Source organism: Phocoena phocoena, chromosome 13, assembly GCF_963924675.1.
Source record: "Phocoena phocoena chromosome 13, mPhoPho1.1, whole genome shotgun sequence".
NCBI classification, from domain to species: domain Eukaryota; kingdom Metazoa; phylum Chordata; class Mammalia; order Artiodactyla; family Phocoenidae; genus Phocoena; species Phocoena phocoena.
Window position 1 is genome coordinate 13,736,594 of NC_089231.1, and position 20,974 is coordinate 13,757,567.

Sequence of the window (20,974 nt, forward strand, 5' to 3'; positions counted from 1 at the left end):
CTGTAAGAGCCTAACTCAGAAATTCACTAAGTTGATTAGATTCTTAATAAAATCCTACAAATATGTAAGATTAATATATTTGTTGACCCTTTCAAACTATTTGGCAATAAGCAATATTCCCTTATATTGAGAAAAATGCACATATTTTATGAATAAAAGAATTGAAATATTTGAATTTTCTTCTTGGTTAGGGAATTTTGTAAAACAAATGATTTCATCCATTTTAGATTGTACCATCCTTAGATGCACAAATTCTTTGAATAGTTTAATCCTTACAGGGAGACAAACTTTGGTGTTTACTCTTGTGCTGTCGTGTTTCATTAGCACTGTGACTTTGGCAAGTTAATTAACTCACTTGTAGTGTATCTGTAAAATTGGAATATGTTACTGTGAGAACTAAAACAACAGCATAGGTTATAGTATAAACTATGGTCCATGGCAGATCATTAAAAATTTTTTTCTCCAAATTTCCTTTTCAGGTGCTAGTGGAAACCATGTTTTTGCACATAATTATGATGCTTACAGTGAGGATTTTGGTGCCCAGGATGTAACAAAACTGGATACCTGGGTTTTTGATAACGTGAAGGTACGTGCTATTGAGTGGCTAATCTACAGCACACGTATTTGTACCTAATGTACTAGAAACTGACTTGTTAGTAAATGCATCTTAGTTTTTTTTATTTGTATGAACTTGAAAGTTCTTTATTGTAGCATACTACTTTAAAAAGACTGGATTCTAGGAAATTACACATTCTACAATAACCAATTAATAGAAGTTTAAAAAAAATAATTTAAAAAAGTTAACTCTGGACTTCCCTGGTGGCGCAGTGGTTGAGAATCTGCCTGCCAATGCAGGGGACATGGGTTCAATCCCTGGTCTGGGAGGATCCTACCTGCTGTGGAGCAGCTAGGCCCGTGTGCCACAACTACTGAGCCTGTGCTCTGGAGTTTGCGAGCCACAACTGCTGAGCCCGCACACCACAACTACTGAAGCCCACGCACCTAGAGCCCGTGCTCTGCAATGAGAGAGGCCACTGCAATGGGAAGCCTGCACACCGCAACGAAGAGTAGCTCCCACAACTGGAGGAAGTCTGTGTGCAGCAACAAAGACCCAATGCAGTCAAAAATAAATAAATTAAATAAATAGATTTATTTTTTAAAAAAGTTAACTCTTAAATTCCGTGTTTCTGACAGTAAAATGAGCCCTTGGTTGGATTTAGGAAACCTGCATTTCTTTCCTAGTTTGCTGAATCATCCTAGGTAAACCTTCTTGATCTTTCTTTGACCACAGAACCAGTCTCTTACAAGTAGTGAGACCATGTGATTTGTTTGAAAGTCTTCTGAAAAATACTGTTCAAATCTAATGCATTTATTATAACATAAAGTAGATGTTTAAAAAAATTTGTACTTTAAAGAAAAATTAGATAAGCAAAAACAAATTCACAAGTTAATCATAATAAAATATTTGAATTTTGTTAAGATATCGAGTTTTTTGGACTATTTGTTAGTGACAATCATCACAGCTTCACCAGGAATCCAATAGAATTTATATTTTCACAAACCGTAAAAATCTCAGCTGTGGATATTGGGTCACTCCTTTCTGTCAATCTATTCTTTCTCATCTCCAAATTATAACTCATAATTCATCTGTTATAAGAAGCATTCATTGATTGACCCTTAATGATTCTTCCTTTTACCAGTAGTGTCTTTGGACTGACATTGCGGACTTCTCCATAATGTAGTCATTTTTATTGTTTGTTTGTAAACAGTCAGTATGTGTCTGCATTTTTCTTTGTATTTACTTATCAGGAATTAAGTGCTCAATGTGTTCTTTGATAAACCCTATTTCTTTTATCAGAATATTTTTCCTTGAAGCTTTCTTTTTTCATTTAACATATGCTTTTGTCAAAACGGAAGACCTTCAAGTTAAATAAAATCTCTTCAAAAAAATAATTAGCAATTTATTTTGCTATCACTTCTTAATATAATTGACTTATATTAGTATCTGCTTAAAGGCCTTTGGCTTCTAATTTCGTAAACATGCCAAAAATGTTCCAAAATCATGGATTTGATTCCTTGTGGATAGGCAGATATTGCTAATGACTGGCCTGACAACACTGCTAGTTGGTGATATGATAGTGACTAGAAAAAAAATTTGCCTACAACTTCATAAGATATGATAGAGACATGTACATTAATCAATAACAAAAATATGAAATCATCAACAATGATCAGTGGTGTGAAGGAAAAATGCAGGGACTAAGAATATATCTTTAGAAAATTCTGATCTAAACTAAACAGTTAGAGGAAGACTTTCCTGAGAGTTTTGAGATAGTCTCTGGAGAAGTATACGAGACAAAGAAATGGATGGATCTGGATTGCATATAGAGAAGAGTATTTCAGGCCAACAGCGTTATGTGAACTTGGGCCCTGAAAGGAGAGCCAGCATAATGGATTTGGGGAACTGAAAAAAAGGGGAGGTTAGCATGGCAGGAACACTTACTAGAGCACAGTCTGAGATCAGGCTAGAGAGGGAGTCAGGGGTCCAACCTGGACTTTGTGCCCTGGCCAGAGACTCATGCTTAATTCTAGTCAAACGGTTTACAAATATATGCCAATTTCTACTCACTTTTTTAAAAATTGTGGTAAAATATCCATAGCCATCTCCTCTATTAGGTCTTCCATGACTTCCCTTTGCTTTACCCCACTTCCAGTTTGACTTAGAGAACCCTCTTCTATATTCCCTTAATACCTCTATCTTAGTACCTTATTATGCTATGCTGTAATTTTTGATACATTGGCAACAATTTCAATCCTATGGGAAAAGAATCTAAAAAAGGATGGAAAAAAAAAAGATGTGTGAGGACTAACTGTTCAAATACATCCCAGAGGATTAAAAGGAACTCTGCTTTTATTTAAGCTTACAACTGCCTATATTATAAGCCATTGGATCTAACAAGCATCTCTGTACTGTTTATGCAAAAAGGAGGGGATTTAAAAACAAAACAAAACAAACAAAAAAATCCAAACAATTTCAATCCTATATACATCTTATGGCAGAGATACTGTTTTTTTCACATTGTTAAATCTAAATTCCTATCATGGAATTGTCTGGTACGTAGATACATGATTAATTTAGATTAAATTCAACGCTGTAATAGAAAAAAAATATTGCTTAGAAGTTCTATCTCAATAAGAGATAATGCCAGAAGTATGCAGCCCAAGATTGATGCAGTCCAATATTGCCATAGTGGTTCCACAATGTCATTAAGACCCAGTCTCCTAAGTTTCTCTTCTATCCTCAGAGCATGGTTTTAGCTTCAGAGTTGTCTTACAACCCAAGAGATGCTGGAGTTCCAGCCATTATTTTAAATGTTTTAGGCCAACAGTACGAGGAATCGAAAAGGACCTTCTGTCCTACTAAATTAAATTTATTTCAAAAAGCCTTAGGTCCACATAGTCCTTTGACCGAAATGTTTGACTTATATCTCATTGGCCATAACCAAAAAGGCACATGTAGCTGTGAGAGAGAATAGGAAATATGTAGCTTTTAAGTTTGGAGCACTGACATGTCCCATAAAATCAGAGGTTTTACTTGTAGAGAAAGGGAGACTGCATGCTGGGGTAGTCATCTAGCAGTCTCCCATGAGGTATAATAAATATTTGTTAAGTACAAAAATGAATGAGTGTCTTTGAGCTAAGAAAAGTGGGATTGGTGGGCATAATTATACTAAATATTGGGGGGAAAGAAGCTAGGAGTGCATTCTATCTCTTAGGTACAAAAGACCAACTTTTTAAAAGGCAGTGAGAATCTAATAGGCTGAGCTCTGTAAGATAAGTGTTTCATGGCTTCCCAGATCTTGTGTCCACATATGAATGAATAGCACTTTTTACAAAGCTGAATATTATCAGTCATGAAACAAATTGTAAATTTGACTCAAGTTCAATTGCTAAGTTTTTTTGTTTCTTGTCAGCTTTCAATTATATCTTCAGAATGTAATTCCTTTCTCTTGAAAAACTTACCATTTCCATCTAGATTTAAAATTTCTTAGGGGCTAATTAGAATGTATTTGAAAGGGGCTAGGTAGAATATACATTTCATACATATATGAAAGTTAGGGGGCCATTTTATGTTTTTAAGGAGGATTGGTAGCATTATGTTTATGTTTTTAAAAAAAATTATTTCTATTCTTGACTAGATGGTTTCTCTGATGGCACCATTTATATTTTTAATGTTTGTAATAATGAAGAATTATCTGAAATAATATTTCAGACTTTTGTTGGAAAGTTAAATACCTCTTATTCTTAAAATTAACATCTTCTATAGTTCATTTATGTGAACAATAATTATATATCTTGGCAGCCTGTTGACGTATTTAAAATAATTTTAAAATACTCTCCATAGGTACTTGTTTACATGTTCATGTGTATGTAAGCACAGGATGAATCCTTTTCTTAGAGGGCTTTATGAATCCAGTTTACCATTATGAAATTAATCATTTTTGAACCGTATTTCCTTTCATTAAGTGGACATTTTTCTATCATACAATGTGAAGAACAGATTCTAGTCTCGGGACAAAGGAAATAGGAGGCTATTTGCAATGTTGCAAATGAGAGACTATGGTTGGACTAGGGTGGTAACATAGGACAACAGAAGTATGAAAACATTTTAAACTCATAAAGCGTTCCTAAACTGTTGCCACTAGTACCGTTTTACTTTTGACTCTTGTCAAAGTAGTTCTTCAGTCTGCTATATTTTATTCAATGTTATGAGAACTTCATGAAAACGAGATCCCCGTTCTATAACCTTTTTTCAGCCTAATTATAACACAGAAAATAGCTCACTCGTTATTTGAACATAGATGTCTGAACTGACAAGTACTTTGTGTTGGTAGGTCCTGAGGACAAATTTAAACAAAATAGGATAATTTAATTTTATAGTTATGTATAAATTTAATTAAATGTTTTCATTGGAATTACTTTTTAAATAAAATAAATGAACTAAAATTTTTTAACTGATTTGTTACATATAGGAATTCTTTCATGCTGCCAGAAACAACCAATCTTTGTTTTCTAAACTAAATGAAGACAAAATAGTTTTTTTCTTACATTTATTAGGAATAGATACAAATGGACATGCTCACCGACCATCGTCAAGGTAATTTTAATGCTGTGTTTAATTTCATGGTTTTGAGGGAAACGCCTGTTTGAACTTTTAAAATATTATTATAATGTTTTCTTTGTAATGATCACAACAGAACTTATATTTTAAATAACTCTAAAGTAGAATAAGTTCTCATTTATATGAGATGTAGTATGATATAGTGGCTAAAGTCACATGTGCTGTGACCACACTGCACATTAATATAAGTAAAATATATCCTGTATGTGTATTCCATATTCTTCATTTATCAGGTCAGGGAGAAAAAACTTATATTTTAGAAGTATTTTAGTAAATTTTGAAATAAAAAGCATTTTTATGGTGTTAATATTTATATCACAAAAAGACGTAATTAGCTGTTCCTTATGTTCCATTTAATCAGTGCTGTATCTAGCAGATAACAGTATAAAGTTTTGTATGTGATGTTTCAGTAGTACTCCTTATATAAAACGGCCACTATTTTTCTCACTTTTGAAGACCGTAAGAAAGGAAGAATTCATGTTATACTTTTATTCTTCATTTTGAATTTGGTTTAGATTAGTCTAACTAACTGTAAAGCCTATTGGCTAGCTGCCAGTAATGAATACCTCATGCTTCCCTTCTTTAACACAATGCATTGTCTTAAGTGATAAAACTTATACCAAACCATCCTTGTTCAACTGTATGGAAAGCTTAAATATAGTTTGTTCAAAATATATTATAGTGGTTTATATCACAAACACTCTAAGGGATGGAAATATTCTATAGTTGAAACAGTGATGCTTACCTATTACTAATGTGGAAAGAGCAATATAGTTTACATTATGAGAGGCATGAACTTAAAAGTCATCATTGTTGCATTTGAGACTTAAAAAGCATTCCTTAAAATCTATTTGCTAATCAATATCTTTTTAAAAATCATTTTTGAAAATGATTCCAGATGTTTTTACTTCTTTAAGAGAAGAAAATTACTTTTAACACTCTAAAGAGCTCTGATTTAAAAAAATATTAAAGATGAGATCTAAAAGTACTTCAAGTTATTGACTTTATAAGTTCATGTTGAATAAATTTGATTTTTCCAAATTAATGTAATTAATATAATTTAATTTTCTCTTCTCTTTCTTTTTAAACAGGGAATATTTGAACAATATTAAAATAGTTGATGAGGGAGTGAAAGAAATTGTGTCTACTCTTAAAGATTTTTACGGAAATGATGGGAAAACAGCATTTATCTTTACTGCTGACCATGGAATGACAGACTGGGGTTAGTCTGTTTCTAAATGATATATATTTTACGATTAAAGCAGTGGTAAATGTAGCTTGCAAATGTCTTGTAATGTTGAAGAGGATTAGATATCTTAGTATATGCAAACTGTCTAGCACATAATAGCATGCATAAAATGTTAGTGTATAAAAGACTGATCTTATATCATCTTTCTTCTAACTATGAAGGGAATATACTCTCATTTAACTTGAGAAATTAGAGAAAAGTGTGGTGAAGAAAACAAAAAATACTGATTATCCACCTAGAATTAACTGTATGTGATGGCAGAGGGGGTGAGTTTAAGGTGGTATTACTGAGGGTACTACTAGATGAGCCTATCCCCCCTGTGAGATTCCCAAGGCAAACACAGTGTGTGCACAGAGAACAAAATAAGGCAAAGCTGAGGTTTGGGTCACCAAATCACAATGTAGAATTCTTGTGAGCCAGTTCCACTTTATAAAGGGCTTTTGGCTATACCAGCCAGAGTGGCCTGGAAGAAAAGCATATAGAGACTTTGCTATCCTCTTCAGAGCAGACCTGGCCTCAAACTTGGGTGGTTACTCCCCAAAGGAGCTTTACCTGTTCTTTCTGCCTTTGGTACTACTCTGGTGGCATCTCCTCCAAGTCTTATTGTTATTATTCTTATTCTTCTTTCAACCAGTCACTCAACAGATGTTCTGCTTTTTGTTTTTGCCTGTTTGTTGTTGATGCTCTGACTTTCTTTGGGAATATTTAGAAACTAATTGTTAAATAGAGATGCAAACATTTGGGAGTATGGTGGCTAGAATTAGCTATATAGAGATCAACTCTTTAAAACTAAGTATTAAAAAATACTTAGGTATAAGTTAATTCTTATATATTGATACTTGTCTTATTACTCTTTGTGTCTTATTTGTAGGTTCCCATGGAGCTGGTCATCCTTTAGAGACTTGTACTCCTTTTGTCACTTGGGGAGCTGGAATCAAGTATCCTCAAAAAGTGTTAGCTCAGAAATTTGATGATACATATATGCAAGGTATGAACATTTATCTTTATTGTTTTTATAAATGTGACATTTTAAAATAAAACCAAAGTTTAACTTAAAAAAATTACTTTTCAAGTTATAGCTTTCATTTTGATATTTGTGTCATTAATATTTCTATGTATTACTTTTGTATAGTTCATATTATTTGGTTTATAATATTCAGCTTGAAATATAATTGTTAGTTATTTGCCTTGTGAAAGTTCAAGTATAAGTTTTAATATTTTTTTTCACAAACCTTATTATTCCAGGACTTAGATTAAACCCTTGGCTTAGATCTTACCTGCAAAGACTATCAATTAGATAAATCACACATATGTCACAATTGATATTTCAAAACCGGACAGATTTTGCCCTGTCTCTAGTACTTTTGAAGGCTCTCTCTGTTGCCCAAGCCTCCCTTCCTTCTCAATCCATGACGAAAAGGAATTCCTTTTTCTTGGAGCTCTGGTTATTTTGTAAGGTAAGGGTATTTTAGCGTTTCAAAGCTTTTACTAATTGGACAAAATAAATTCCTCTGAAATGCCTTTCTCTGGATTACTTGTGTCAGACTCATTCAAAGCACTTGTTAAGAATACAGATTTAAAAAAAAAAGTTACAGGGCTTCTCTGGTGGCGCAGTGGTTGGGAGTCTGCCTGCCGATGCAGGGGACATGGGTTCGTGCCCCGGTCCGAGAGGATCCCACATGCCGTGGGGCAGCTGGGCCTGTGAGCCATGGCCACTGGGCCTGTGCGTCCAGAGCCTGTGCTCCGCAATGGGAGAGGCCACAGCAGTGGGAAACCTGCGTACCGCAAAAAAAAAAAAAAAAGTTACAGATTTCCAGACCTTGTCTGTAGGTATTTTGATTCCATGAGTCTGGGTAAGCCCTAGAAATGTTCCTTTTAAAACCTTCTCCAGGGATGTGGACTCCCAGCTGTATTAGGTATTTCTACCATAGAAGACTTTTTGGTTTGTATAATAAAATTTTCCTACACACTTTCTTTCTTTTTTTTTTGTTTACTTTTTATTGAGATGTAATTCTCATACCATGAAATTCATGTTTTGAAAGTGTATGATTAAATTTTTTTAGTATATTCACAAGATTATGCAATTGCCTCTACTATCTAATTACAAAACATTTCCTTGCCACCACCACCCCCCAAATCCCTTCCCATTAGCAGTCACTCCTTACTTCTCTCTCCATTGTATGTCTATGCCATATTTCATTGTCATCTTATGGACATTTAGGTCGTTTCCACATTTGAACTGTTATGATAATGACTCAATGAACATTTGTGTAAAAGGTTTTGAGTGCATATGTGTTTTTATTTCTCTTGGGCAGGTACCTAGGAGTGGAATTAACGAATCATGTGTTCCTCTATGTTTTATTTTTTGCAAACTGCCAAACTGTTTTTCAAAGCAGCTGCACCATTTTATATTCTTATGCTCTGTGTTAAATGGATTAGATTGAATCTAAATAGAAGCTAGGTTAAATAGTACGTTTGTATTGAATACTTAGGAGACAGAACTTTCTTTTGGCAGTTGATTTCTCAGTGACTTAACATTTTAGAATCATATGACTTCAAGAATCATTACTGAAAGAATGTATTTTTTCTTATATGGATATTTGGTATCATAAGGTACAGAGAAAGGGAATGTGCATGTTCTTCCTCATCAGGTGATTAGTCTGAATTTTTAGTAGCTGACTGGTAAAATTAGGATCATATTTTTAAACTTTTTTAGCTTATTAAAGGAAACTTCATCATAAAAATGCCTTAGAACCCTTTGGGTAATATATCTTAAAGTCAAAAACAAAGTCTTAAAATCAAGACATGCCCTCATAATCATTTGTTTCGATTACTGTTCATTGAAATTTCTGAATTTATATGTAGAAAGATAGGGGAATGAGGCAGTTTTAATAGTAACTCACTATACTACTTTCACATTTGGGATTAGTGACTGTAGGAGCATCAGAGCTAAAAAATTTCAAATATTTTGCAAGCAACTCTCATTACAGAAAAAAGAAAAGCTTAGATTGACTAACGGGCTATTGGTTGCCTTAATAATTCCCTGGAACACGACTGTCATTAGTTGTAGTCATGCTGGCAGTTGTTATCATTGTGCCTTTTACTACCATCTTTCCTTCCTTAGCCTTTGGATGTTTTGAAACAATTATCTCCAAATTATTTCCAAATTAATATACTACCACAGAAAATATCAATTATTTACTTTTCAGTTATTCTTTTAAAATTCTAGTTTAAAAAAAAAAAATTCTAGTTTAAAAAATTTATAGCTCTTCCTTCTTAAGCACGCTTTTTGTTCATACTTGGCTTAAAATGAACTTTACCAATACTTTCGTTTCCACTGACCACTTATAATAATAAAATGATTTATCTTTTAAAAAAATTCTTAACAGCAGCTCTGGTGTTTATTTGTTTATTTCAGAATGGAAATTGGAGAACTGGAAGAGACAAGATGTCAATCAGGTATTCATTATATTTAATCATGTTCAGATTTAATTTCGTCTATAAGAAGTTTAGACCAAAAAAGTCTGGAAAAAAAGTATATTAATAATGATAAAAGATTTTTCTAAAACATTTCAGTTACCAAGGGAAATCCTATTAAATGAGAATATCTTAACCCCAGGTAATCTTCCTTTTGGCAAAATAAAAAAAGCAGCTGCAAATAAAAGTGAAAAGAGAAGAGGCCCTCCCTCCAAATAACACTGGCTAATTAAAGAATTATTATGCAAATTAAAATTTGCATGCCTGTTACATTTCTGTGATTTCTTGTCATGGTTGCCTTGCTTAGTTGCTTTAAGCACAGATCTAATAAAACCCCATTATGGGTTTCTCTCCTGTTAGTGTGTCAGTTACCAGTTCTTTTTTATTAACACCCATTTTATCTTTAATTCTACCCAGAGTTTTTACAAATGCAATGGAGAAAAAGTGACAAGACTATATAGATTACTCAGCTAGAAACTTTACATTATAGGAAAATGCGTGGCCAACCTAATCAAGTTAGACCAGTAACATTATCTGTAAATATGAAGCACAGATTTTTCTTGTTGAAGATATGCTGTGTAGACAGCCATCTTTACTATTTATGGAAGGCATGGCATCGTTGGTATGTGGCCTCCAAAATGGCGGGAATACCTTACTTCTCCAGGTCACCTCACAAGCTGACATTCCTTACTGTGGTGGATAAACCAAGGTCTAGGGTCTCATTTTCAGGCTTACGGTTATAGAAGCCTGTTCTTTCTCAGCGTATTAAGAATGGTCTCTTCGCTCTGGATGGATGCTTATTATCCAAGTAAGTGACAATGTATAGAATCAGATAGCAGTCTATTACTTTGCAATAAAAATCACTGTCAAAGGGATAGGAATAAATTGAAGTCCATAAAACAAGAACATGTTTTTTATATAGACTGGATCATAATCAAAAACTAAATATAGATTCAGCTATTGCTCTCTGAATACTGCTTCAGATCTACATTAGATGAGAATTCTTTATTCATTCCTTCTGCCAACACTGTTGTGTGTGTGCAGTATGTTTAAACATCGTGCAAACATTAACATTAACATTAAAATATTGAAACATTAACACATTAACATTAAACTTTGTATAAGGGATATAATGGTGAATAAAAGCTGACACACTCCCTACCCTAGGAAGCTTATAGTTTAGGAATAAGATAAATTTTACTTTTATTTGTATTTATGATACAAACAAACATAAAATTATAGCCGTGATATACAACAAAAGAGGCCTGTGAAGCCATCAGAGTATAAAGCAGATACATCTCATAGGCTGTGTGGTCAGCAAAGGCTTCCCCAGAAACTGAGACTTGGGCTGCGATTGAAGAATGAGTAGCAGTTGCCAGGCCAAGGCAGGAGGAAGGGAGCTTTTCAGGCAGAGGAGCAGCATGTGCCCAGAGCTCTGGTAGCGGGTACGTGGCATTTGAAAGGATCTTGAAGAAATGGGTGTACAGAGCAGCAGACCGTGCTTTGATGTGAGGCAGAATAAGGTAGACACTGGACCACACAGGGCCTCATGGGCCCTATGGAGTTAATCCTAAAGCTTGAGGAAGCCTTTGAAGTGTTCAAAGCCTGGGGAGTGACATGATCTGATTTTCTGTGAGAGGATTCCTCTGGCTGCAGCATGGAGACTAGATCAGAGGAGGCCAACGGTGGATTCTGGGGGAAGGAGAGGAAGCAATTAGGCGGCCCATGGGGTTTTCAGTGTTCTGTGAGATGGTAAAGAGAGTCTAGATGGTAAAAAGTAAGACTGAGAGCCTGGGACCAAACTCCAGTTTTAAATGGGGGCTAGAGAAGGTATCTGGAAAGAACCCACAGTGAGATTGGAGGCACTCAGTGGAGGGATGTTAAGGCCCAGGAGGGGGTGGTCCGCACAGCACTGCCAAGAGGTAACGTAATTATAATCATCACAACAGCATTTGTAGCCACCGGTTAGTGCAGGACTATTATGCGCCAGGTACTTTATAAATTTGGTCTCATTTGATCCTGCCATAACTCTGTAAGGGAGAAACTTTTATTTCTTTTTTAACTGATAAGGAAACTGAAGCATTGGAGAGGTTAAATAACCTGCCCAAGGTCTCAGAGATCACAAGCAAGTGTTTGAAACTGAGCATTCTGACAGCCAAGTATTTTACTCCCTGAAAAATTGTATGGACTAATATAAAAGCAATCAATTAGTTGTAGAAAAATGGAGGTTATTAGCTCTTTAGGAAGAGCAGTCTACAGAATGATAAAGAGTCAAAACAAGTTAGAGTGGCCTGGGGAGTGATGGGGAGGTGAGGCCATGGAGACAGAAAGCATGAGCAACTCTTCTGGGAAACTGGACTTGAAGGGAGCTCTCCAAAATGATATTTGAGGTCTTTTGTCCAAAGAGCCTCTTATCTGGTTTGTATCTTTTCTGGACTTCACTGGCTGGCAAACAAACCTCCTTCTGATACATACTGTCTTTAATTTATATATATATATTTATATTTCTTTAGTTAAAGTCTATTTTTGCTATTTATTTTCTAGTTAAAGCATCCTTCTCATAATACTCAAACACTGTTGCATAAAGTGGTCAAGTTTTTGGCATCTAGAATAAGTAACTTTTTATATGTTTTACATCTGGGGCTCCTAGTGGTTTCTTGTCAAATTTAAGTTTTCGTAAGTTCACATACCTCTAGCAAATGACATTTTTTAGAGATCAGTACCTACTATGTATTAAATAAATGTTTGAAGGTAATGGATTATAATGAATATCATGGTTATTTTTCAAACTACAGTGATATTAATTAGATTATTTACTTTCCTTGTTGATCTCTGTCAGCTTCTTAGATTTGAACTTCTTCTGTTTGTAGGCTGATGTTGCACCACTGATGGCTGCTCTTATTGGAGTTCCCTTCCCTCTTAATTCAGTGGTAAAGAATACAATTTTCTTATCAACTCTCAGAATTAAAAAAAATTATTGTACAGTAAAATTAACTTTTTATGTGTTTCTGAATAATCTTTGATTACATTTAAAACTTTTTTCCTTTATATTTCTTTCTAAAGATGTAACACCTCATAATTATGTATGAAATACAACATGGAGCACAAGCCTAATAGCTTTTCTTAAAAATTTTTTATTTTCTAAAATGTAAATAGATTTATATCTTTGTATTTTAGTTACATGATGAAAATATATAAGTAATTTTTTATTGTAAGAAGCAGAAACTGAATCCATTTAAAGGAAATTTATTAAAAAGATATTGCTGGTTTGCTAAATCAAAGGGGTCTTCAAAGGCCAGACTGGGAAATGAACAGGAACCAAGAGTGCTCCAGAGACTCGGAGAAAGAAGCTCACCGTGGTCCCATGGTAGGGCCAGTCTGCAGGGTCACTGACACTAGGGGAGAGTAGCATTACACCTGTTGTACTCTCTGTTCCTTGACTCTCAAGTGTCAAATTCCAGTGCTTACCATTTGAGTGGTCTGGCCTCAGTTATTTGTCTACCCTTCAGTGAGGGAAGGCTGGGGGGGCCTCATTAGAGACCTACTATGCTCTACCTGATATCTCAACATAGAATGATAATGCTGTTAAAAATGGGAACTGGATGCTGAAAAGCTAAAAAACAAACAGAATCCATTCCCATCAGCCATTCTTTCTAGCCCTTCAAATCAAACTTAAAAAACATAATGTCATCTACCTCAGAACTCTGATATGACCCCTATAGTCATAAGTATGTGTGTATGTCTGTCACTGAAACCAACGTTTCACAAAACAATCCTTACCGTTACTATACATAGTAATATAGTCCTATTTTTCTTATTATTTCTTTTTAAGTGAGCTGGCTGTGGCCCACCATAGTAATTTTGTGTGTGTGCAGAGCACCTTTAGTTCACTGCCTGCCACATAGTAATCTTTAAATAAATGTTAGGTTTTATTGAACTTAATTCATCTCTTTTGCTTTATTTACTTTATTATATCTACTTTGTAAGAAAAACTAAGAGAACATTTTTTAGTTATGGTTTTTAAAAAGATTTTTTGTTTAATTATTCCAAGAATTTGTCCATATGTCATCTCTATTGGTTCCTTTGTAAGTCTGTTTTGTTTTATAAGAATATTTTGAGCTTTGTTAGTACTAATATTAAATCAGTGTCTATTATTTACAGGGAACCCTTCCTGTGGATATACTTAACAGCACTGATCTCTTCAAAGCAGAGAGCATGTTTACAAATGCAGTACAGATTCTTGAACAGTTCAAGGTAAAACAAGACCACACACAAAAATGGACGCTACTACAATTTTAAAATTGTATATATTAAGTGAAAATATTTGATTTTGCATTTCAAGAAAGGATTTTCTATAATTTATTATCTTTAAATTTTGTGTGTTTAACTAATGTCCTAAAGTTTCACATATCTGAGGTGCAGGTTCCATGAATCAGTTTAAGGGTGTAGAATTACCTTTGAGGAGTGTCCCTAATTGTTAGAGTACCACATATGCTCATAAAGACTACAAACCAAGTCTTTATCAGTGAAATTTGCCTTGTAGAAGTAGGATTAGAGATTGCAACATTTCTTGTCATTCCATGTATATTATTATATGCATTAAGAGCTTAAAGAGGTGACCATCTAACTGAAACTTTCTGTTATTCTTTTTTGTTTTTGGCTGCGTTGGATCTCCATTGCTGTGCGCGGGCTTTCTCCAGTTGCGGCGAGCAGGGGCTTTAGTAGTTGCAGCACATGGGCTCAGTAGTTGTGGCATGCTGGCCCTAGAACACGCGGGCTTCAGCAGTTGCGGCGCGTGGGCTCTAGGGTACACGGGCTTCAGTAGTTGTGGCTCGCGGGCTCCGGAGCGCAGGCTCAGTAGTTGTGGTGCACGAGCTTAGTTGCTCCGCAGCATGTGGGATCCTCCCGGACCAGGGGTCGAACCCGCGTCCCCTGTACTGGCAGGTAGACTCTCAACTACTGCGCCACCAGGGAAGTCCCTTTCTGTTATTCTTAATAACAGAATATGTTAATGCAGCTTGGCTTATTTTGTTTCCTAAGAATTAAAGAAGTATAGTTTAATTACATTACAATATGTTATTTTGCAGGCTTGATATGCTTAATTCTCAGCTTATTGTAATGGTACAATAATATTAACATTTTCTTTAGATATTTATGAAATAATATAGCAACACAAAATTCCATTTATTTCTGTCCCTGAAGAACCATTTCAATGGATGTTTATATTTCAAAATGAAATTAATTTTTTTTTCTCATTTATAATATAAAGTATTTTCATACTTGGTTCCCAGGTGAAAATGGCTCAGAAAAAAGAAGCTACTTTACCATTTTTGTTCACACCATTTAAGTAAGTCTCTTATATTTTTTTATTAACTTGTAGGAAATCATTTTTCACTGAGTTTGAAAGCCTGACAGGATAGATTAGGTACTTAGAAACATTGTCTTTTTTGGGTACGTTAGTGCAGTCTTCTAAATGAAAGCCTCTTCTCTTGTTTTATAAATAATGAACCAGATGCTGTATACCTTTGAATGGCTGGTAGAGGAGATATAGGGGTGCAGAGAGATATAGGAAACATTAAGGAGATAAATTCAACAGGGCTTGACTGGGAAGGTGTGGGGCTCTTGGTTTGGTTGATTGGGAAGATGCTTGTGCCGTTATGGCTTACAGAAAGAAAGAAGAGCTAGCATGAAAGGTAAGGATGAATTTACCGAGTTCAACTTACATTTGAAGATACCAGTTAATTAGTTAAAAATAAGGACTTGGATCTCAAGATAGAGATGAGAATTGGTTATTAAGATTTTGGAGCCAACAGCATAAAGATGGTGGTGGAAAGTGTTAAACATGTAGGAGGCTCTGGGGAGAATATAAAAAGTGACAAGAAAAGGCCAATGAAACAATTCTGGGAAACACTGACAACTACTTGGGAAAAGAAGAGAGTTGATTTTGGTGGGCAGCAGATTTTGTCCCACATCCAGAAAGACGTACTTTCCTTGAATTGAGAATGGGGAGATTTGAGTCATAAATGTGGCTCTGCACCACCGACTCGGGTGGGTTTTCTCAGCCTCCTTGGACTTAGTTTGCAGTTAGTAGGGATTCACATTTAATTAGGGAGATTTTGTTCTTGACCAAAATAAATAAAAACTGTTTGAAATATGGGTGGTAAGGATCTGATTGAATGACTTCATTGGAGTTATTTTTTATAACTTATATAGCACTAGTATAGTATTCATAAACTAGAAACTATTGCCCTCTGAATCATGTAATCACATCATTCTCTATGGCAGCCTGCCTTTGTGTGTGTGTGTGTGTGTGTGTGTGTGTGTGTGTGTGTGTGTGTGTATAGGAGAGCAAAAACAAAGCAAAATTAAGATTTTGCAAGTTATGACATTAACAAGTTATGTTAATTAATTATGACATTAACAAGTTAGTTATGAATTTGCAAGTAATGAAATTAATTATATTACATATGTCAAAAGTAGAATTATTTTTGAGGAGTGTCCCTAATTGTAGGATTATCACATATAAAGACTATGAGCCAAGTCTTTATCAATTAGAATTTGCCCTATATTATATCATTTAGATATCATATGCATCTGTTTATTTGTAATGTAGTGGTATAGTCAGACAGTAACAAAATAAACAAATAAATGAACAAGAAATATATTATCAATTTTTGATATGAAGAAAATACACAGGACATTGAAAGTAACTGAGAGTTACTTTAGATCAGCTACTTGAGAAAGACTGATCAGGGAAATGCTTTTCTGGAAGGGGTTCAAGTGCACATTGCCCACCTTCCTCCACTTGGCCCGGGAGCTGACCATGAACTTCCCCTGCTTTCATGCTCAACACCTGCCTGCGGAGCCACTGCTAGCTTTGTGTCACCAGGGGCCCCAACAGAATGGTTGATTCTCACCCACTGGCTCACCCACCCTGCCTGCAAACTTGTCTGGCTGAAAATCATCATTCGTTGAAAGCCTGCAGTATGACGAGAAAAGCCTTGGATAAAACAAAGAATTGACTCGTGAGGAAATAGATAACTGAAGGAATAGAAAAGAGCTTAAAAATATTTAAATCCTCAGATATATCTGAGAAACTGTTGTATCCATAAATAAAAAAGCAGCACAAACTTTACAAAATGAGAAAAAGTATAGGATGCATTTTTTAAAAAATGCAAAATGCAACTAAAAACCTACAGAATGATAAATTGTACAAGAATGGTCCAAATGGGAGGCAAATCCTCCAAATTAGAACAGCAAGTAGAACTCAAAAGAAGTGAAATGAATTTTAAGTAATGTATGTACTGAATGAGAAGCTGGAGGAAACACTGGAAGGTGTCATTTCTTCACCCCCCATATACTGGAAACTTAGGGGGAAAGGAAACATTTTAAATTGTACAATAAAAGCAGGCTTCAAATCTGAAGCAACCTAAGATGTGACATGATTTTGAGCAATTGTTGGGACTGAAGAAAGATTTGAAGATTGGCATGTGGATCAAGGCTTCAAAGAAATAGATGAGAAAATTTAATTATAGTATAAAACTTTGCTACTGAGTGAACAGCATTTAAGTAATCATAAATAATGTAAATATTGATTTCCAGCTTTTAGAGTCAAACCTTAGACAAAGCAAGGAAGACTTAATAATGATTACAGAATAGAATGCAAATGTTACCAACTTCGGCAATGTACAAGGCTACAGGTTGGAAGGCAGAAATATAAATGGAATAATATTGGTGCTATTGTCCTCATAAAAAAGAATGTGGAGATGATTCCAGCTATAGTTGAGAGAATAAGGTAGAGGTTTGGGTATTAGATTATTAAAGTGACCAACGTAGCCACCAGGAGGTAAAAATAGTAATATAACCATATTGAGGTGGGAGGAGACAGCAGGAACAGAGTCAGTGGGGAGTCAACAGCAAGGGTCTCAGGTTATCAAGTCAAGAAATAGTAATAGGGGCTTCCCTAGTGGTGCAGTGGTTAAGAATCCGCCCGCCAATGCCGGGGACACGGGTTCGAGCCCTGACCCAGGAAGATCCCACATGCCGCAGAGCAACTAAGCCCGTGTGCCACAACTACTGAGCCAGCACTCTAGAGCCCGCGAGCCACATCTACTGAAGCCCTCGTGCCTAGAGCCCGTGCTCTGCAACAAGAGAAGCCACTGCAATGAGAAGCCCACGCACTGCAACGAAGAGTTGCTCCCACTCACCACAACTAGAGAAAGTCTGTGCACAGCAATGAAGACCCAATACAGCCCAAAATAAAAACAAATAAGTAAATAAAAATTTTTAAAAAGATATAGTAATAAAAGCATATTATTAAGAAAAATGAGGGTAACTACCAGAATAACTAAAATCAGACACATGTAAAAGTTTTTATTTCTGGGTTGGGGAACTGAGAGCTGAGAAGGGTGGAGCGGGGATACATTGGTTGTCATTTTGCCCCTCTGTACTATTTTTGATTTAAAAAAATTATATGTGTATATTGCTTTGATAAAACATAATTTAAAAAGAAACAAAAAATAGGTAGTTCCCTGGTGGTCCAGTGGTTAGGACTTGGCACTTTCACTGACGTGGGCCTGGGCTCAATCTAAGATCCTGTAAGCCACACAGTGCGGCAAAAAAACCCCAAAAAACAAAAACAAAACGGTATTCTAATCATTGGCATGAATCAAAATCATAAAAGTTATGGGCACAGATAAAAAAGAAATGTATTCTTCCATATAAATTTTAGAATCATCAACTTGAATTATATGAAAAATTCTTTGGTTATTACACTATATTTAGGAAGCAATTTGGAGAGAATTGATGTTTTTACACTATTGAACTTTATTTATTTATATCTTCTGTTATGTCCCTAAGTAAAATTTTATCTTTTCCCATCCAATATACATTTCTCATTATTTTATTCCTGGATATTTCTATTATGAGTAGTATCCTGTTTTCCCTGTTACATATGTTCAGTATACCAGGAAAAACAGTTATCATCATTTATCATCTGAGTACAATGGGCTCTTTATTTTTCCCTAATCCAATGAGTTTTTTTCATTTCTACACCATCTCTTTCCTTCCAGTCACCTTTATATATACACCTAATATTAGCATTGTCCACTTAGAAACTATATCAAGTAATTATTGGAACAGAAACATCATAAAATATGAAAGAATGCTGTGGTCACACATCCTTTTTGTAAAACAGCTCAGGTTCTTGTTACAAATAATTGTTCAATGAAGTCCTTCCTTCTTGAATAAGTACCATATTTCCCTTTTCTGGTTAGAAATATATTGTTCACTCATCAGTTCTTAAATGTAAGAAAACTTATCTAGGATATTGACAGCTGAAAATTCAGTCTTGAGATTTTACTTATGTGATTAATTTCACCAGCATCACTAGATTTAGGTTTAATAATATCTCTCTACCATTCTTCCATTTTCTTGTTTAGTCTTTCCTAGCATGAATAATTGGTGAATAATGTAATAGTTCCTAGGGTGATGAAATAGCAAATGTGTCAAGATAGAGGAAGAACAAGATTGCTAAGATCCTGTAACATCTCTTAGACTTGTAAAAGGGTCCAATGGATCCATATGGTAATTGCATATCCTATTTTATCCTATTATTTAAAAAATAAGTAAATTTTACCTTTGATATTTTAAAGACCTCTAAGAAAGAATAAAAATCATGAAATATTCATTATGACAAATAGAACTGCTCAAAAAACCCTCAAAACTAAAATTGGGTCTAATGGACCCTGAGTCTATGCCAAGGAATGACCAGCAGGTGGAGCTACATGACTAGAAAAAGTATAGTTTGGCTACATTGAAAGTACCTTAAAAAAGAGGAAAAAACACTTTCTATTTGAAAAGTGTGTATAGAGGCTAAATTAAGATAAGAAAAACATTAAAAGAAAAAAATTCCATGAAATGAGAAAAGAACAAGAGAAGACTCTTAAGAGATATTTTAGAAAAAAATGAAAATGGGAAGGAGATATTGTACCTTGCCAATAGAAGCCAAAGCATCTGTTATATTTTATTTAAAAATCACTATTTAAATTCAGGGAACTGAAATAAATTTTAACAGAATATTTTAATATTAATATTTTCTACTAAAATGACAAAAGATACTTTGATTCTTTTTACTATATTTATTTCTTTTAGTCTGATATGGATTAAAATTCCTCCCTTGGACCAAATTTTAAATATTTGTTTTAATGTGAATCTTTCTACCACTTCATCCATCTGATTTACTAATTATTTACTAAAAGTGTAATTTTCTGCCTCAAACCCGAAATTCTTCTTTTAAAAAAGTAACTTTGGGGACTTCCCTGGTAGCACAGTAGTTAAGAATCCTCCTGCCAATGCAGGGGACACAGGTTTGAGCCCTGGTTCTGGAAGATCCTACATGCCGCGTAGCAACTAAGCCCATGAGCCACAACTACTGAGCCTGCACTGCAGAGCCTGCGAGCCACAACTGTGGAAGCCCCCGCACCTAGAGCCCATGCTCTGCATCAAGAGAAGCCACCACAATGAGAAGCCCGCGCACCGTAACAAAGAGTAGCCCCTGCTTGCCACAACTAGAGAAAGCCTGCGTGCATCAACAAAGAGCTGACACAGCCAAAAATAAATAAATAAATAATTTTTTTAAAAGTAACTTTTATACATCACATACCTATATTGGAAAATATTCATTTACTTTATTATGACATGAAAGATAAGATTCTATGTCATTGGTCAGCCTAAAGGAGTACAAATTATTCTCTAAATACTTTTTTTTTCTGCTTTTTCTGTCTTTGTTTTCTTGATATAGTTTTTCCTTTAAATATTCTAAGAAGGAATGGAGTAGGTATCATTAGGTATCTCTAAAATATCATTTGTAAATGCAAATGAAATATCTTTGTAATAAAAATCTGAGTAGAGAATATATAATACTTCTAAGGGTAGCATTTTAAGGAGATTTCACCCTCCAACACTAGTTCACCCTGAAAAAATGCTGAAAGTCTTGATAATTCTAAAACATGGTTTAGTTTCTTCTACAGTGTTCATATAACTACGGAAAAAAATGAAACAATAGC

At 34.8% G+C, this 20,974-nt stretch overlaps 1 protein-coding gene across 1 annotated transcript in view; it reads left to right on the top strand.

Annotated features, from left to right (window-relative positions):
• Nucleotides 1–20,974, top strand: part of PIGN (phosphatidylinositol glycan anchor biosynthesis class N) — a 107,394-nt gene that overhangs the window by 11,949 nt on the left and 74,471 nt on the right. Inside the window, exons 5-12 of the mRNA XM_065889663.1 lie at nt 480–586; nt 5,034–5,158; nt 6,274–6,404; nt 7,303–7,419; nt 9,850–9,890; nt 12,779–12,838; nt 14,070–14,162; nt 15,200–15,255. Of these exons, the coding sequence (XP_065745735.1) occupies nt 480–586; nt 5,034–5,158; nt 6,274–6,404; nt 7,303–7,419; nt 9,850–9,890; nt 12,779–12,838; nt 14,070–14,162; nt 15,200–15,255 (730 nt within the window). The remainder of the gene's footprint in view (nt 1–479; nt 587–5,033; nt 5,159–6,273; nt 6,405–7,302; nt 7,420–9,849; nt 9,891–12,778; nt 12,839–14,069; nt 14,163–15,199; nt 15,256–20,974) is intronic.